General features: G+C 40.7%; 1 protein-coding gene across 1 annotated transcript in view; it reads right to left on the bottom strand.

The window, feature by feature from the left end:
- Nucleotides 1-439: 439 nt before the first annotated feature.
- The window catches only part of cpne2 (copine II), a 41,537-nt gene continuing 21,328 nt past the window's right edge, over nt 440-20,648 (bottom strand). Inside the window, exons 10-15 of the mRNA XM_062420140.1 lie at nt 16,247-16,380; nt 15,369-15,423; nt 14,877-14,928; nt 12,103-12,236; nt 3,780-4,016; nt 440-547 (exon numbers count right to left, since the gene is read on the bottom strand). Coding sequence (XP_062276124.1) covers nt 440-547; nt 3,780-4,016; nt 12,103-12,236; nt 14,877-14,928; nt 15,369-15,423; nt 16,247-16,380 — 720 coding nt within the window. The remainder of the gene's footprint in view (nt 548-3,779; nt 4,017-12,102; nt 12,237-14,876; nt 14,929-15,368; nt 15,424-16,246; nt 16,381-20,648) is intronic.

Genomic DNA, 20,648 nt, shown 5'->3' with positions numbered 1-20,648 from the left:
GAGTTGTATTTATCACATGGTATCAATCACAAGACAAACACATGCAAAAAGCAAATATAATTTAAAAAAAATTCACATCCTGATTAATCAAGGTATTTTCCATTCCTCTAAAAAAAAAGAGCAGTGTTTGACCTGCATATTCATATCATTAGGAGATACCTGCCAATCACTGTGGACATACAAGGTCTAAACATTATCATCACAGCTCTGGAAAGCTTTAACAAACACAGAATATCACTTCTGATGGATTCACACTGGATATTGAATTGATCAAACATTCTTTAACCAGTTTCTTCACTTTTTTTTTTCTCAGCAACTCTTTTTTTGTTTTGTTCACAGCTTATATACACACTTTCTTTCTGTATCGTTTGATGTGAAGAGACGAAAGGTTTTGTCGAGCTATTGTACAGCGTGCTGGGCTAACGTCTTCAGCTGCGTTTCACTCCGGTGCCGTGTTGTTGGGTGGTAGATTCCGCTGTTTAAAGTACTGAGTGACCTGCTGAGGCAGTTCAGCCAGGACTGACTTGGCGAGGGTCTCCTTGGGTGCCTAATGGAGAAAGAGAACAAGAGAGAACATTAACCTCTTAAAAAGACTTAAATACTAGTTTGGCCCTGCTTTGACTTTTCCAGTCTAGTCATGATTTGGGTCAGGCGCCGTATATATAGTGAAAGATCAACAGTATGATTCCAATTGCATGCCAACAGTTTCCTGTTCAGCATAATAACACCCTTGTGCACAGAGGAAGGTTCTTAGAGATAAACTGCAACTCAAACTGCTCCCAATATCAGTGTTGGACCTCATTAATGTTCTGGTGGTTGAATGGCAGCAAATACCTGCAGCCTGGTTCCTAAATGCTGAGGAAAGCCTGCTGGAGATCAAACCAGTGTAATGTTCAGGTGTCCACTTATTTTTGGACATGTAGTGGATTTTCCATATGCAGAGGCTATCGGAGAAAAAAATCAACAGGAGTCTGGCTTTTACCGACAAGTAAATGAAAATAAAGAAATTACCTGGATGAAAACATACTGCACATGCTCTATGGACCCCATGTGCTCATAGAGCATGTGTAGTAGAGACTTCCGTCAGCTGAGATTGCTAAGTAAGGATGAAACAATTCAATCGTGCGTCTCTTCTAGTCTTTCGAAATGTAACTGGATCAAATATTGTCAGTTCGCAGGGGTTGTCACACTGTATCTACCATTTTACAGCTGCTCTTTTTCCCGTGACTGTGTGCAGGAAAAAGGCTTTTTTGGGCCTGTTAGACCCAGATGTTGTAATTACACGGTCTGACCACTATGTCAAATTGGCTTCAAAGCCCAGCGCACTTCCTGGCGGTTTGGTTAGCTTGATGAGCATCACCAATTTTTTTCCTCCCTCAACAATCTGTCAATCTTGTATTTGACATTTTGCTTCATGAATAAATCTTGCTAACATGAATATTGATAGCCTTGTGTAATTGGAACACCCAATACAACAAGATTGAAAAATAAACTTTACAGCGCTCTCTGGTGGACAAACTATATAACAGCAGCACTGTTTCTAAACGATCACAACCATATCTTTAGCATTTCTGTACTGACTTTTCTTGTTGCTTATGGACAGAACTATTTACAACAATACCAATATATCTGTAATAAACTTTACCAACTTTATGAAGATAATACTTTGTAAAATAATTTAGCAACGGCTCATCATTTCAGGTCACTCTCATTATTACGTTTCCTCTGTCTCAGCTTCATTTCTCACACTTATTCTCTGTTGTCTGTTTCCGTCTCTCACTCTCACACCAACAAACTGGAGTGAAGCCAGCAAACACTGTCTGTTCTTCCCACTACAGAGGAAGTCAGCTCGCCCACTACCAGCCTACACACACACACACACACACACACACACACACACACACACACACACACACACACACACACACACACACACACACACACACACACACACACACACACAACTACAAACATGACAAGAAAATAAAACAAAAATACAGATGTACACACTCTAATGAAGCTGTGTGCTTACCTACAGCACACATATACAAACACTCACATGAACACTTTTTGCCTACAATGTACATTTATCATCACATTACATCACACACACATGCTTATAGTGTCTCTGTCGAGTCTGATATAACCAGGCAGCTATCGTCATCTGCATGTTGTAGTGCGTGAGTAGCTACAATCTGAGCAGCAACAGGCTGGCATTTGGTAACACATTCACACTCAGACAGCATGACATCATGTCATTAGGTAATGCCTCTGCTGCAGAACTAAAATGGAGTCAAACTGACACTGCAGTGTATTCATGTTTTAACACATTTCGACACTTTAGACTTTAAGTGTGTTACTGAATTAAACATTTTAAGTGGTCGTATTTTGGCATTTCAATTTCTTGAGTTTTAGCCCCGTTTTGGTCACCACCAACTCCTCTTTAGCTGCTAGATACTACACTATGTTCACCAGCTGGTCACTAACCGTCTGCCACTTAGTGTTGGGAAGGGTTTTTACGGCTAGATGAGAGCTGAAATGAAACAGAACTACAAAAATGAGCTGAAAGACACAAAAAAGCTCTGCAGAGGGTTAGGGTTAGGGTTAGGGTCAGATTTTTCTGTGGGTTTGTCACCATGAGTGACCCCTTTCACATTATATGACCTGAATATTGATTATTGCCACTTTTTGGTTTAAACTTGGAGCATTGAAGCGACAAGAAACTCAAATACGTTTTAGACCTTAAGGCTGTGCATATGAATATATCACTTCATATTTTCATGTATCACTGTAAAAGGAAACATTCTTCATGATGTATTCATTTGCATTAAAACACTGAAGTACACTATAATGTAAACATTCTACTTTAACTGAAATGAACGTAAAGACTTTCAGTTATGACATTGATATTTACTGAAGTGAAGTTCAGAAAATTCTTTCACATCAGAGACTTTGACTGAGAAACACCTCTGGATAGAAACTCATCTCCAATCACTATGAGCGATGGCTTCCTACATGAACACGAGAGTCTGCCAAACCTACATCAGTTCTGGTTATTTCACATGAGAGGATTTCTGTCTATGTTGATTGTACAGGAACTGGAAAAATGTGTGTCACTTTTTTGTTAGCAATATTTGAATCTGAATCTGGTGACAGTTGTGAGGTTGTTCGCTAACGTTGCCAGGAGTATGAAAGAATAATCATTACACGCTCTGTCCTGATGCTCCACTCAATTCTGGAATTTTGGTCCTTTATGGATAGTCTTCTAGTAAACCACACAGATAATGCCACAGTGGAACCACGCCAAAATATGGTCAGATATACAATACATCTACAGCATATAGAATTGAGTCTATTGGTCTACTACTAAAGACAAGCGGCGTAAGAATGTACAATGTCTGAGAACCCAGCTCAGCACCCTTGTCTTCTATTCTACAGGGTCAACAATATCCAACCTCTGACCCACAGTTACCTCTACTCATTCAGAGAGAGACAGGCAAGCACACCTCCGACCTTGGCTGCCATAGCAACACTATCAGGGTGCCTCACAGTCAAGATTTGGTGCGGCCTTACAATGACCTCAAGGCCTAGTTTGACCCAGTGTGTGCCAATGTATGATGTCAGTTATGGAAAATTATGGATTACGCGTACGTATGTATAATAGTATGTAGCCAAAGACTTAACTTACCTGGCACCAATCTAAACTGAGCAAACCTCAACCATTTAGTACATGAAGCAGATCTATTTTCTAATTTTTTCAGCCTGGGAGTGATACTCACATTCCGGAAATCCCTAAAAGGAACAAACTGCACAATGTCCCGAACAGCTTCCTCTCCTGAATTGGACCTCAAGACGCTGGCATCTCCGTCTAAGAACTCCATGGCTGCGAAGTCTGCATTGCCCACTCCAATGATGATGATGGACATAGGTAGCTTAGACGCCTCTACGATGGCGTCACGTGTTTCGTCCATATCGCTGATGACGCCGTCTGTTATAATGAGGAGAGTGAAGTACTGCTGCAGAGGGAGAGAAAATCAGAGACAGCGGGGCTTTAAGTTGAGCTTCGCCGTGTTGTCACTGGGTGAATCAGTTACAGTTATGATGCTGGACAACACTGAACGAGCCAGAGAGAAATAGACACCAGAATTAAAGCTTTTCTGCATTACAGCGTGTCGGGCTCCATTCATATAACAGAGCACGCCATCTGTTCCTGGAAGAAGAAAAAAATGACGGAGGGAAAAAAGAGAATCAAGAGATGAATACGAGAAAGAGAAGTGAATGACGAATGACTGAATAAGAAATTCTAAGGAAGAACAAAACAGTGAATCAGGAGGGAAAAGGATCAGCCTTTCGGATAAGACGGAAAAATGCATTTTCTCTTGTTCTTTCAACACATGGATGACAAATTAAAGCACAAATCTGACTAAATGAGTGGAAAAACATAATGAATCCACGCAGGACACAAGCAGGCAATGAATGATCTGATCAGTATGAAAATGTGTGTCTAAACTGGGAAATAAAGAGGGAGAATGTTTCATGGCCAAGTCTGGTGATGAAATTGCAGAGACAGATGGCACTCATCCTGTCTCCTCTCTGTCATTTGTATTTAGAAAATAACAAACATACACAAATGATAAATAAACCACATATAAAAATACACGTCAATAAATGTCAGCGTAAAAGAGGAGAATTTTATTTTCCTGTCAAAGAAGGCCAAATATCATAAAGAGAGTCAGGATTGCAACAAATTCAACCAGTTTATTAACAAAATAACCTGTAAGTTCTAACTAAAATTGATGGGGCGCCTACACTGAATAAACAGAAGCACATGAAGGGCTGAAGGATAAAAAAAAAAAGATATATATAAAAACATTAAGCCACGAAAACAAGACTACTGGACCCATCACACACACAGAAAAGTAACAAAGACAAAGAACTAACAGGTAGCACGAACACACAACGGATTGCTGCTGGCAAGGCCGGGAAGTGAAAGAGAGTGTGAGCTCGGCACTGTCACAATCAGTCTGAATCAGGGTCACCTGGGAGGAAATACACAACATATAAATGAAATATCATGCTGTACAAATCCTATCCAGCAGGGGGGATAGTACGTAACACAGCCCAGAAGTGTATACAACTCCTGACTGAGAATAGAACTCAGAGGTCAAGCAGTACTCTCAACTGCAGTGCTACAATATGTTTTCACGGATTTCAAAGCAGGAGAGGTAGAAAGCAAATGCATTGTGGGGTTACAAGAGAGCAAAACAAACACGCTGCTGAAATGCTGCAGCAAGAATAAGAGGTAAAGATACTATCTCTGCCTAAGAAATATGTAAAAGTGTGCTGAATTTGAAAATGGATTTAAAAAAACTGCACATTTCAGTTCATGTACAGGAGCACACAAAAGTTTGGACACAATTCTCTTTTACTTGAATTAGAAAGCGTGTCCAAACTTTTGACTGTCATACTGTATATTTAACAAATGACACTGCACAGAAACGTCTCCATCCACAGCTGCTCTGGAGGGCAATTTTGATGATTAGACATGAAGGTTTTAAATGATGAGGCATGTAGTAATGTGATATCAGAAAATGCATCAGACAGATTGACTGTGAAGTGATGTAATCAGATATGAAACGTCAAACAATTTTAATAACAAAAGAACTGGCCAATCAGAGAGGCAAAATCAACAAAACTGTGAAAAATAGTCATAATACTAATAAAATGATAGTTTTCTTTACTGTCCCACTGCACAGACACAGGAACACACACACACACACACACACACACACACACACACCTTTGCCATTTCTACAGACATTTTTAATGAGCGTTAACCTCACAAAAATGAGGTTAGGGTTAGTTTCCACCGGATGCAACAACACTGACAACAAACAGGGGCAACCACATCTATCTGTGACAAGTCCACAAGTTTCTAGTTTTTAAGGGCACTCACACACTCACACAGGAAGTCTGTTTGCCCAACCCCCCCCCCCCACACACACACACACACCAGAGCTGGGGACTCGGACTCGCGACTCGGACTCGAGTTGCACTTAAGTCTCACTAAACTGTGACTTCAGACTCGACTTGGACTCGAGGCTCGAGACTCGCGAACAACCTTTATTTCATGTTATTATTATTCTCATTATTTATCTGTCATTAATCTTTTTGTATGATCTCTGGCTCTGAGCTAGATGTAAACACCAACGTCATGCCACGCGCATGCGCCATGTGTGAAGCGCGCATCTTCAGTATCAGACATTGACAATGGCGAGTGCGATAAGTTCAGCAGGAGTGCCTCAGATCATTACGTTTGGATACAATGCCTTCACACTCCCGTTTTTCCCTGGTTCTCCCATATTTCGAAACCATCTCCCGCCGCCCTCCCGTCATTTCTCCCGTAATTGACAAGCCCCAAATTTGTTTGTTAATAATAATAAGAAGCGCACAATAGCAAAGGTTTTATTTTGAAAGCTCAGACAGGAAACCACTGCAACTCTTATTATGCTTAGTGCCACTAACTTAGTGGCTCCGCTACTAATTATTAAAAAACACAACGTTGCGTTAACTATGGTCATTTTATATATATATGTATAAATATTTTTTTGTTGAAGAAAATACAGTTATGGAATTGAAATAATTCTTAGTGTATGTTTCTTCACATCACATAGAGTAGATTCTCTATAGTGAACCTACCATTGATACATTTTCATACTGTCCTATATCAAGGTCTAGGTCAAGGTAATAGCCGAAGGTAAATTTGGTTACAGTTTCAGGAGAGGGCATCTCAACATACAAACAGATACTTACATACAAACTTCAGTGACAGCACACCACAAAAACAGACATGGGCAGGTGCTCGCAAGGCTAACTGATCAGGATGAAAGATTGTACAGCTCTAAGGTCAGAATTTGAATTTGAATTAGTGTTGGCGAGAGACCTGAGACTTGACTCGGACTCTTGACCAGAGACTTGAGACTTGACTTGGACTTGACCCTCAAAGACTTGAGACTTGACTTGGACTCTAGCTCAAAGACTTGAGACTTGACTTGGACTTGTAAAAAATGACTTGTGAACAGCTCTGACACACACACACAGCATAGAACATGCATCTGTCCTGCGTACTGCACAGTGAATGGTTATTCTATGATATGAACAGACAAGGTGAAGACTCACACTGACTTTACTCTGAACAAAATCAAACTTCCATGTTATACACACGCACACACGCACACACACACACACACACACACACACACGCACACACACACACAGAGACACACACACAGGGAGAGCTCTGAAGCCTGCCTGTTTAATGTGGTAACAGCAGCGCTCATTAGAGAATCATTATCACACAGACAGACAGGGCCGCTCACACACTGGGACACGCACAGGCTGCACTGGCCTGCAGCTTGTGTGTGTGTGTGTGTGTGTGTGTGTGTGTGTGTGTGTGTGTGTGTGTGTGTGTGTGTGTGTGTGTGTGTGTGTGTGTGTGTCAGTAGCGGGAGTGTATTCGTACACAGTCACACAGTCTGCAGTCGGAGGTTCTCTCATTATCTGAGGAACAGGAACACACTGAGGGAGAGCAGCCGCTGATTTGTGCAGCCTACACCTACCAACCCACACACACACACACACACACACACACATACACACACACAACCCCACACACCGATCTAACCACTGCCCCAGTATGAGGTCCACACGCACTTCTGCTGCGGCTGTCACATCTCATTGTCTGTTACTCCCTCCTATGTTCCACTCCTGTTTGAACTCACTGTAATATAAAACAAGAAAGGGTCCTGCAATCATTTCCTTACAGAAACAAAAGGATTCTGGCACAAAACACACAGACGAGTACCATCCTTTGTGTATATTGCTCATGTATTTGTTCTCCACAGGGTGACAGGGTGCAATTAGGGACAAAAAGCACCGTGGGAGCATAATGATACCCAGCTACTGCACTCTCTTTAGATTTAGGCAGGAGATGTGCCACTGGATTCATACAGGCGGGGTTACATGTACAGTACCATTTGATGAAACTTTGTAGGTTTAAAGCTCCTGTGACTGTCACACATGCATGTGCATTTGTTTTTGTATGATGACCCCCGTCGTGCTGAGCCTCACAGGTGATGTAATTCCTAAACCCGAGTCTTGCTGCCTTACGGACGTCAGCAACGTGTGCGAGATCCGTTTGTGCCCACACTTGTTTTGTTTTAGCTGCAGTGTAGTCACGCTGACAGAAAAATAAACCTGAGTGCGAGACATCAGAGAGCATAAGCATAAATTGAAACACGCTGATCCGTGGACGGAGGAAAGGATTCTAGCAGCCTGCAAGCTTCCTCCAGCTGCACAGCCCGCTATTTAAGATACATAAGTTTGAAATTAGAAATGAAAATAAACACACTGGCTCAACGTGATTCTACTGCTGAGTCAGTTGAACCTTTCTGGGGGCTTGAACCCGCGACCCGTGACAGCGCTAACCACTGCTGCCTCACAGTGAGCGAAAATCTGTGGCTCAAAGTCAAATACTTCTCTTTAGACTTTTGTGTTAGTGATAGATTTAGAAGCTGCTACAGCAGTAGTGATTACACATTCAGTTGTGATCTGAATAGTCTGTAAGAAACGCAGGATTTAAAACTTCTGTAGAACCAAATAGCAAAAGAAATGTGAAAAAGCTGAAGAAAGTGTGACAGAACGCTGTGGAAAAAAGCGAGACATTTAGCGCACAAACAATGAGGTGTTAAGTCTTACATCAGCCTGACGATGAGAAGCATGTAATGCAGGAGGGGCCGAAATTAGGCTACGATTAGAGACCTGAAAGAGAGTTTAAGAAAAAATCCTCAGTGTTTAACACCAATGCAGAAGCTAGAATATGAAATGAATGCTCCTTTAACATCACCTTATGAGGTTGATAGGGCAAATATTTTAGCAAAAAAAGTTGGAAGTGTTTCTGGCCACCCGGTGAATGTAAGTCTCTTTCTCTGCTTTCATCTTCCGTTCATTCCTGAGGGAAACATTTGGCTCTTTTTAGTTGTTGACTGGCTCCGCTATTTCCACCAGCTATTCGCTTACTTTGTCTGGTGCTGGGCGGATAGTGTGCAGTGAGATTATTAGAGCTTTTTTTTGCTGAAAACGTCGGCCTGTCGCTGCCGGAGAACAAAGCCGTTGGGAGCGGCGAGAGTGAAACGAAAATGCAGGCTGTAAACAAAAACAATGGGGTGAAAGATGCTGTAAAGCTCTGCAAAGCTGTGGGGAACCGCAGCAGTCGGGTGATAATTCTCTGTGGGTTCATCACATCGAACAACCGCTTTCACCTTTTTACAATTTCATCCATTGCTATTATAAAAAATATTGATTAGAGCAGCTTTCAGGCTGTATTCAGACCAAACAATAGTAAAACCTCTGCTGGTGCACAGGGCTTTGTAACAAAAAGGCAGGGTAATCTGGCAAATACTGGACCTCTTGGTTCCTAATCAATTTTCTCATTGGTATCTGTAGCAACACACCAACACAATTAATGAGATGGTCCCACGGCTCGAGGAATACTGTATGACTTCCTGCCACGAAATGCTACCAAAATAGAAGGCCTTTCTTGGGTGTGAGACAGAGCCTGAGGCTTGCTCTTAATTTGGATTCTATGTGTTACTGCCTCAGATAAATAACCCAGTTGGAAGTACAGTATGCTGCAAGTCACTGCTTCATTTCTCAAATGAGACACGGATCAAATAAGCTGATTGATTGGCTCCTCTATTAAAACTTGACCGCTGACTGGCAGAGATGACTGTGGGGCGTGCCAGTAATCTTGACTGACGAAGCTGAACGCTAAAGGAATAAAATAGAGTGAAATGACTGCATGAAAACATGAAAAGTGGCTTCAAGTTGTATTTTAGGAAGCAAGCATGGATCACAATGCTGGTAGAATTCACAGGTTAGGTCCATAGTTACCTATACACACACACAATACACCAAAAAGTAATTGAGTATTCCTATGGAAGCCCAGTATTAATGTTAAATAATCTTTTGACTTATCACAAGGCCCTGCAGTGGGTATCAGGCAGTAGTGTCATATATCTATTGAGCCCTCTGACAGGCGACATCATTCCCAAACCCTGACCTACCTTATCTTTAAAGCGAGACTGTAGAAAGACACACAACATCAACTTTTATAACATTCAACTTTTAAAACATAATCGGCAATTTCAAGACTGTGCAATTACTTATCTTAACTGCCTGTGTAAGGCTGGACGCCCTCATGCCCAATCTAGTTAAAAGGGACAAAACTGATCTGCCGACAAAAACCCCTACAACCATTCTCCACCCGACGGACCTTTGGTTTCCAACATTGTTCCTCTGAATCTGCTGCCAACTCTGCATATCTAGTTTCTCTCACTGTATCCTCCCAAATAGACAATACACTGTGTTTCTACCCACTTGGTCAAACTTTGGAGACAAGCTTTTTTTTAAAAACTGTGACAGATTTTGTATCCTTAAAAAGTGACACAAAAAAGTAGAGCATGAGATGAAGGGTGTCATTTCCCTTGTCATGTTGTTCAGTGTGAAAATGTGAGAAATGACCGATGTCAGTGTATCAACTGAAAACGTGTCAGAGGGAAGAGGAGAGGACAGAAGTCGTCACTCCGGTCTGTCACCCTTCTCCCTGACACGCCAGTCGACACGCCAACAGTCCGAGTCAGCAGATGCACACACTTGTTTGTCCTGTCAGTCATCAAGCTGATAAACAGAGTTCATAAATGATGAATGCAAACTGCCCTAAAATTACTCCTGACTGCTGTTTCTACTTCTGGTCAGGAAACATTATTATTGAATGGTATGGTTGTGATTCAGTGGTTTAATTCGTCTTATGGGATGATAATAAAGAACAATATGATCACACCACAGCCTGGGTGAACCAATAGAAGCATGCACTTTATAAATTTACCAGGCAGAACAAAATGTCAGTAGCCCACGTAAACATCTTGAACATTTTAGTGCAAAAGAGCAGGTCGTTCACACATGGGGGAAAAAACAAGAAAAGAAAAAGGCATCGGAAGATGAAAGATAGGATATCAGCAAAGGGATCAAGTGAACCTAAAAAGCTGTTTGATATTACTGAGAGGGGTAGAGAATGCTATGATGAGATGAAATAAAAGAAAGGAAAGAGCATTTTACAGACTGTGAGCAGTCAAATCATTGCTCATCAAGGAGAAGAGCAACAACAGCAGGAGCAACAATCACTTTGAGAATAATCAGAGGCAAGGAGTTTGAGATAAAGTAAAGTGATGTGAAAATGATACAATATTTCTATGCACCCATAGTTAGACACAAACCTGTACATCTGTGTGCAGTTACTATATAAGGTGTATTGATTAATGTATGGGTGTAAATGGGATCAATTCACTTTAGCAGTAAAGAAAAGAAGTAAAAAGTAGTAAGTAAAAGCAGTTTGAACCATATGTAACCATCTGTATTTACTTGTCTTTATCATTTAGCACTTCAAACACATGAGATGGAAGATGGAAACGCCAATGTTATTGTGTATGGAAAAAGTGGAAGATTAAAAGCCACCTCTAATATTGAGCCAAATATTGAGAAAATAAGTGCACCCCACCTGACCTTTGCCCTTTTGCCACCCACATATAGCAAATTTCCAACTCGAGCATACATGTAACAAACCTTAAAATCTAACGAGCAAATCACCACGTTCTCCAGAGGCTCTCTGTGCAGTTTGGTCATGATCTGTACACTTATTGGCAAGATTGGCTTAACATCTGCAGTCAATATTCACTTTGTCCTGACAATGAAGCCCATTGAAGTGGTCTTTCCTCTAGTTATTCTTAGATTTTTAACCCTAACTTACAAAAACAACCGTTAAGAATGGGTATCACCACAGCGGCTGTTTTTTTGTGCAGTTTGTGTGTGAGATGGGTATGTGGACTTTTTATGGGTAGGTGTATTGAAAGAGGAGGATTGGTAAATAGATGGCTGCGTTGATATGGAGTATAATTATGGGTTGGGGTCACATACAACTGCTCCAACATCTTCTACCTTTAACTCAGAAGATGAGGAACACATATCCTGCTTTGTCTTGTCACCTACCGCTGCTTTCTCTTGTTGAAGGGCCTGGGCGGCAAAACGTGCTACGTGGCTGATGATCGGAGAGAAGTTCGTCGGCCCGTAGAAACGGATGTGAGGCAGACAGGCGGAGTAGGCCTCGGCGATACCCTCCACACCTAGAGACAGAGGAAGACAGAGAGGAAGGATTTACATTTCAACACACTTTTATTACTTTTAATGATCGCTAAATTAACATTAAAGAAGAGATAAGTAGAAGTAAGACACATATGGGAAAACAAGGCTATTACCCTCCAGCTTAAATGAAACATTTCCTTTTAAAGGCTCATGATAAACATATTGTTTTTCATCAGCATCGCTATTTTAAACTTCAATTAACTTTAACAACAAGACTATTGCATGTGTGCCCAGACAGGGTTCATTTCCCCAATGACCTGCATGTCTTTTTTCTTGCTTTAAGAGAACTGTAAAGTAAACTCTGTGACTCAAAGACAGCTGTTTATTTATCATGCGTCCTATTCTGATATGAAAATCATACCTGTTGTATTCTCCTCACTCACATCTCACTGATTTGACAAAAATGTACACCTCCAGTCTAAAACATGCCACGATGTTAGAAAAATGTCAATAGCTCAAAATACTGTATATTAATAAATGAGGGGGGGGGGGGGGAAACAGTTTGGCTGAAATATAATACTTAATTTGCATGCAACTTCGTTCACAAAAAGGTTTAATATAAGAAATAATGGCAGCATTTTATGACTGTGGTCCTCAGAATCAGGTTTCATTGTTTGGCCTGGAAGCTTTCATTTCAGAGCGCTGTGCAGGCTGCATTGGCCTTTTCTAATCTTTATAATGCTGTTTGTAAGTAGTTTGTAGAGAAGCATTTCATGTGCTGACCTGAAAAAACTAATCATGCTTGTGGAGGCAGATGTTTTAATAATAAACTAGCTGTAAATATATATTGAAGAAGCATACCAAAAGTGAATGTCTTGACACAGGTCTCTTTCAGCAGAGGGCTGAGTATACATGTACTGATTTAGAACTGACCTCCTGCCTGTCAGGCTTAAATATGATGTTACACTATTTCATTCTGAGTCTCGCAGTTGTGCTCTAAGCTGTTGGCGCTCAAGTTGTTCGGCATTAGTCAATAAACTCATTTGCATCCTACACATTTCAAATGCTAAATGGTGCATTAGCAGATACAAACACACAAATGTTAAAAACAGGTGCTTATTAGGGGGGTGCGAGAATGAATATGAATAACACTGAATATGCACAAATCTGTTCAAATCTAGCTAGATACTTTGAAAGTGAGGAAAGGTTAGCTACAGTGTGTATTTACGCAAAGTGACGTTTTTGCTACTAAGCATGTTTATAAAGTGCTCATTCCAAATCAGGATTTTATCAGGTGTGCATTGCTAGCATGCAGAGCATGGTAGCTTGATATTAGCCTGATGCTAATTTTGACTACATTGTTTAAAAATCTTGAGGTCTTTCTGCATGTGGCAAAACTGTGCTAAATGGCCAGAGAGAGGGAAATATCAACCACTTTATCATATTACTATGTTAAATGTAGAAGTGCTAAGTCAAAGGCAGTTTGAGTTACTGTAGAAGACTGAAAACATTTTTGCTAAAAAGCTTCTTCAGTTCTGACTGCTGTAAAACGCCCTAAGGCGAATTGTGATATCTGACATTGGTCTGATACAAACTAAAACTGATTTGACTTGAATGACTGGAGGGTAGTTCAGGGCATTTCTCCTTCCGCCAGTAAATACATGTCAATGCGTTTATCTGGATCTTTCATTGGCCTGAACTGCCAGGAGCAACTGTTTGATGCCATAGTGTCCACTGGTGGTCATACAGTTGAGAGGAGAACCATCCTGAGTAGGAAGTGTAAGTGAAGTGTGAAGGTGTTATTTAGTCAGACTCATCAAGACACTCGCAGACTATTGCAGCATGTATTTCTGTCATGTGATCTGGAGATGGCATGTCTGATTTTTTTATTTGGTGTCCTGCATTTATGTTTTAGTGCAATGATGATGAATTAGTTCTGTCCCTGCAGTGCTCTATTTCCACAAAGTCACAATGACATTGCAGCCCAGTGTCCTACTGTCCTACTACTTTAATTATGTCTCAGTCTCTGAAAATGTGGTTGCTTGATTTTTGCTGTCACGACACTAGTTTAGTAATATTTTAATAGGGACCCGTATTCCCTTTTTACTTGCAGTATGAGTGACAAATAACAATTTTATAGTAGGCTTACTATAATAATAAATAAATCATCTTCAAGAAACAAAAAAAAAGAAGGCAAGAAACAGCTATTATAAATTATATTAAAAGTTCAGCTGATTCTGCTGAATGGTCAAGTGAAGTTAAGTTTATATAAATATCACAATACAATGTGCAATTGGGCTTTACATGCACATATTAGCTGGAGTTTTTGAAATAGACAAAGTTTCTATGAAGACAGACATATTAACTGATGTCACTCAATCGGCATCTGCATATACTTTTATGCTGGGAAAGAATTTAAGTGAAAAGACCAGGAGACAAAGATATGTTTTGAGGTAGATTCAAATCTGTGACCCCATCACCAGAGAGTCCTGGCAAGTTACATCATGCTCAGTACATATACTTTGGCCCCATGTCTTTAATAACCAAATGTAGATGTTCATCAAAAATGATCAGTCCAATAGACAAAAATAGAGCTGTGATACAAACATATGAATATTTTCAGTGGTTGCAGCAGACTCATCGATGACGACTGTAACTACTGCACACACACACTACCTTACCTGAACAGAAGGGGTTCGTTGGGTTAAAGTTGATGGCAAATTCATGTGACACCTGATGAGACAAGAAACACAGACATTAAGTTAACACTCATCCTTCACTACACTGTAAATATTATTGAGAGATACTGTCCATTTCTCCCACACTTTACCCTTCCCACCCTCTCTCTCTCTCTCTCTCTCTCTCTCTGCTCTCTCTCTCCTTTGTCCTTTTCATCAGCTCAGTGCCATGGCAACACAGATGGGTTGACAGTTGCGTAATCATGTGAATATGCATGTATAATGCTTACAGTTGTGTGTATGTGTGGAAATGCATGTGTAATACAGGCTTGCTTTCACTCTAAGTTTGCCTATGACCCCCCGCCCCCAACACACACACACACACTCACACACACACACACTTTGTCTCACACATGTATCACACATATCTATATCTAGCACACACATACACACACACACACAAACAACAGCAGCAACACTAACACACACATATACCTTCCAGTCTGGTGGGAGTTGGGCTCCAAATCCCAGTGCAGGAAACATTTTGTCACTGAGGAGGAAACCATGACAACAGATTGGAACGTTAGTTAAACCTTTTTTTTTTTTTTTTTTTTCATCCAAGTTCAACGAGCTGGATTTAGACAACAGTGGAAATCCTATTACCTTTTTCACAAAGAAACACATTCAAAGACGTTAACTGGCCGGTAGAGGACTGAAACAATCTGGTAAAATGGCTTCCCACAAATATGGACACTTTTTTTCTAAGGGCACGATACATAAAAATGATGTCTCTGACCTGTATTGATTTTAATGACACCTTTAAAATAACTGCTGAAAGAGATCTTCAATATGGCATTTAGATCTATTTCATGCTGACCACTGTGTAATTATTGATGGTCTCAGTATGTTTAAAATGTCACTAAATCAGGTTTCTACTCTGGAAAATATTAATTTTACCATATAAGCTGTTGAAATAAATGGTTGTGTGTGTTAATGTTAAATGGACTGTACTTATATAGAGCTTTTCTCGTCTTATTGACCCCTAAAAGCACTTTTACATTACATGTCTCATTCACCCATTTACACACATTCATACCCTGATGACAGGAGCTACCACACAGGGTGCCAACCTGCCCATCGGGAGGGAGAATAACCATTCACACACATTCACACACTGTTGGCGCAGCCATCGGTAGCAATTTGGGGTTAAGGATTTTGCCCAGGGAAACATGGAATCGGACCTCCAATCTTCTGATCGGTGGACAACTGCTCTACCTCCTGAGCCACAGCCATGGCTTAATATGTTATGGTTCTTGGGCAGATGATGGGATCAAGATGAATATTAGGGAATTGATAAAGCAGTTCATACTCACGTATCGTAGTCTTGTATGATTTGTCCCACAGCTAAAATGGCAGCGAGATACTCGTTGCTGCCCAGCGGGTTAATGTAATGGAGGGAGGACGGCTCTCGAGGGTTACCATTGGACGCCGTGAAGTCTATACCGACCTATGGAAATACAGAGAAATGATGAAATTAGAGGTCATCTTGGGAACCTGTTTTTCACTGCTCAAGATACTGTAACTGTTGTATTTGTATGTCATAATCTGTTTCCTTTGACCACTACAAAGCACAGTCAAACTGAAATAATGGAAAGACAGTTTGATGTAGGCAGCGTCAGCAAGACAGCATGAAATGTCAAAAATCGGGATTAATTGGATCTGTTTTCACATGAAATAAAAAAGTAACAGGAGGAGCCAGGTCTACGTGTTTTTATTGTTTTCCCTTCGGACAACGGTTTGCTCTGATCGGAAAAAGAAGGCAGAAGAATTCATCTGGCAACTACAGTAGATATTTGAAAAAAAAACCACCAGCTGTGAGTTTAAATATGTTATTCAGTTTAACTCCTCTGTATCTCATCTACAATAGATGTGGGATGAGGCACAAATGTGGCACATGCTGCTCTCATTGATGCACCAGTAGATTGACTAGATACACTAATGGTTTGGTTTATTTTTCTATTTGAAGTGTAGCAACCAAAATTATGTAAAACGGCCTTGCTACAACTACTGTCTTATTGTTCCTTTTTTGAGAAAGTGGAGAACTGAAACTGAACACTGAGTTTGAGAGAGCAGTGCTTTGTCCAGAAAAAAGCTGGGCTCACCAAAGCTTCATGAGCCTGTTGTGTAAGGCTTACTGGCATCACATTACAGGATTGTCTGCATGTTACTGTAGGCCACTTGCTTCAAACACTTGCTTCATACTGGTTACATTGTCCCATTTTTCTGAGAGAACACCTCGATAACTCAGAAGTCACTGAAAACATAAAATGTCTTTAGATCCGTTCAGATTATGCTTCAGTATGAAACACAACTTCAACTATCACAAAGTAAAGCGAAGGAATGAAAGAGAAGCTAGAGATGCTGTTAAGTTTGCCTGAGCTGGAACATCATTGACTGTCAAGAGTTCGGAAGGACCGGCTGGGCTCCCGCTTTGCACCTTATTTGAGAGCCAGTTGACATGACTTAGTTGGTACTGTTAGGCCTGTTACAATAATTACATTATCGACTTATTGTACAATAACGTCATTATCGACATCATCATGTCTATATATCGACTTATCGTATGATACATGGAGATGATCTTGATTATTTTTTTGACCTCAACGTTGCCACACTTCACATTAGCAGCTAAGAGGCTAATTATGTCACATTGGCTAAGCAAGTAGTGTCCTCCATTCCTCACTGTGTACGTCCTGAATGGAGACTGCAGAAGTGAGCGTCGCAGCTTATATGGAATTAAAGGTAAATAACTCTGTCCTGACCTCCCGACCCATAATGGCAGTCTGTGTTTTTACAGAAGTGTAGCACCCACTCTCCAATCCCACCCCCTTGCATTATTATCATTATATCAGTGGTATATAATGATCTTCAAATGACGATACTATCGTTTATCGCGATTATTTCTGAAACAATATATCGTCCAACAAAAGTAGTTAGCATAAAAAGCCTAGGTACTGTGTTGAATTTTTCAGCACCACAATGCCTGTCTTGGCTTTTTTGTATCACAAAATAACGTGCCACGATACATCGTTACAGCCTTCTGTACCTGCTATTTGACATCTAACTAGATATAAAATACACATGGTCTACTGGATCTACAATGCATGTTTTGTGGTTCATCAAACATATTGAAAATGTAATTCTGAAATTTTAAGGTCACCAAGGAAAGAATCAATCCTTTTCTTAATTCTTGGACAGACAAGGTTTTCATCTGAGGACAGAAAAAATACTGTAGTGCAGTCGTGTCTAAAAAAGAAAGAAACCATATGGAGGGATATTTTTATCACAGATGACCACAGGGCGACACTGCGTTGACATGCTGTATATTAAAACACACACACGCACACACACACACACACACACACACACACACACACACACACACACACACACACACACACACACACACACACACACACACACACACACACACACACAGTCTAACATAATATGAGATTAAGAGTGACAAGCTTTTCTTCAGGCACTGAGTAGCGGTTTGTGTGCTGACAAGAACCCGACCCAGAAACTCCGCCTCCCTCCTCTCAGCTTGAAGATGGTCTAAACCATTTCTCTCTTTGTTTGGCAGCACAAGGAGTGCTATGAAACAACAATGTTCTGGTTCAATAGAGAAAAATGACAGAGGAAAGAGAAAATGGTCAAGTGGGAAGACAGAGAAAAGGTGGTATATGTGAGTACAAGAGAGGAGATTGGGCACACGAGGTAAATATTAGGGGGTAGAGAGAGAGGATGAAGCATAAGGAGCAGCAGGAGTGACGGAGAGAGAGATGCAGGGTGACAGAATTAGGGTGCTGCTGTGTATTTTGTACATATGTGTGTGTGAGTGTGTTAGTCCTGGAATGACATATGTGAGGAAAGAATAAACCATACAGCACACTACTCTTCAGGGTGTCAAGTGATCAAATTATCTTTAGTGTCATTTCAGCAAGTTACAAACCCAATGAAACACTTAGTGGGGATTTATCACAGTTGTGTGTGTTGCCTGTTTGACTTGAGAACATGCTTTGATACTGGTGGCTCAGTCTTTCTTAATCTTTGAACTGCAACTCTGTCCTTTTGCCAAAGCTTGACATTTATGCTTACTTGTGTTTGCTGTGTATCATCCCTACCAACTACAGTCGCCCTTCCTTTTTTAAGGTTTGGTCATAATTTCATTTCAATGGAATTGCTTCAATCAGTGGATTCACTCATGAAGGCAAAGTCAATTCTTTCAATGCTTTAATGCTCAACTTTGGCGTCTTGGCTGCAGAAGGGGTCCGAAAAAAAGGAAGAGTTATCTCATTAGCTTCTGTCACCAGCACATTCTATAGAAGCCTACTTTGGAGACAAATAATGAGCAACATAAATAGAGCTGTTCTCTTCATTTCCAGCTTCCCAACAACAAAACTAATCATTCCCTCCAGGATATTGGTATTTTTTCAATCGCAAAGTCTTTGAAATTTGCTGGGGTTTGCAATTTTGCGAGCAGTAATAAAGACACTGAACTTAAAAGTAGGCAGGGATTGGTCGTTACGCACCGTGGCGGCCCCAAAGACTCTTACAAATAAGTTAAAAGAGAGCTTGAGCGTATGACAGCAAGCACACATCTCTGCACTGACATGGCTGTGTGTGCGTTACGTGTTCAGAGACGGTGTCACTGATCGCCAAACACGTTCAATACTGAATGAGTCAGAGAAAACTTCAGACTGAGACTTGCTCTTGTTTTGTGTCTGGCTTGCGTTTGTAAGCAGAGCGATTTCCAGTGTTTCAAGCTATTCTCCACATTTCAGCTTCACAGATTGGTTCATAATAAAAAGTGCAGACAGCACACAAAGCCTCAAATTGTGCATATTTAATGCTCACACACACATCAATCAAACACAAAACCAACTTTCATGTTTCATGTATTTTGCTTCTTTTACAAGAACATAAAAATGTCAAAATACAGATATTATTAATCATTTTTGATTTCAATAATCACAAAAAAAATCCATCATTAGTGTGTGCAAATGACCCTCTCTGTGTCGGTCTCGCATGTGACCTGACAGTCGACCCCAGAGGAACCCCCAGTGGTCTGAGTCCAGTGGGATGACAAGAGACAAAGCTTCCTAGCACCTTGTCCACTTTCTCACAGAATGAAGAGTAGTCCAAAAGAGCCACAATGCGTTTTCTAGTCACAGCACCACAGCTGTGACTATGTTCATGACTCAAGCTCTTGCACCAACCATGGCTTTCTTCACCCAGCAATTATGTTGATTTTTAATTTTCTGTAGAGCTACATATCCCCCCCCCCCTCCCCCTCTGGGAAATGAATTTAAAAATTGTGACAGTGGCAAATGCAAGATCATCCCCAAACTATAACTTGATGTTTCCTCCAATGCCCACTCTAGTGACAGACATTATTACTTTGAGGGCCGTGAACTCGATGACAGTGGGAGATGACACCATTCTGTTTACAACTTAGTTCTCGCCCTGAGCTATTGGTAATTGGTAGAACACAAGTAGACTAAACACAACACGACATACGCACAGTTTCGATAAGCTAAAATGAACAGGGGGGGGGGGGCAACAACGCAGCATCTCATTACTGTAAATTTCAGTCTAGAGATGTAGCAGAAAGCGTCTGTGACTGCAATAAATGAGAGGGATTCAACCGCTGCCAAATTACTGTAAAATAATTGACATCCTGACATTCACATGAGTTTTCTCAGCCGTGCC

The sequence above is a fragment of the Scomber scombrus genome, chromosome 6 (genome assembly GCF_963691925.1).
Source record: "Scomber scombrus chromosome 6, fScoSco1.1, whole genome shotgun sequence".
Classification (NCBI taxonomy): domain Eukaryota; kingdom Metazoa; phylum Chordata; class Actinopteri; order Scombriformes; family Scombridae; genus Scomber; species Scomber scombrus.
The sequence above is the reverse complement of the archived record's forward strand: the minus strand, read 5'-3'. Positions and strand labels throughout refer to the sequence as shown.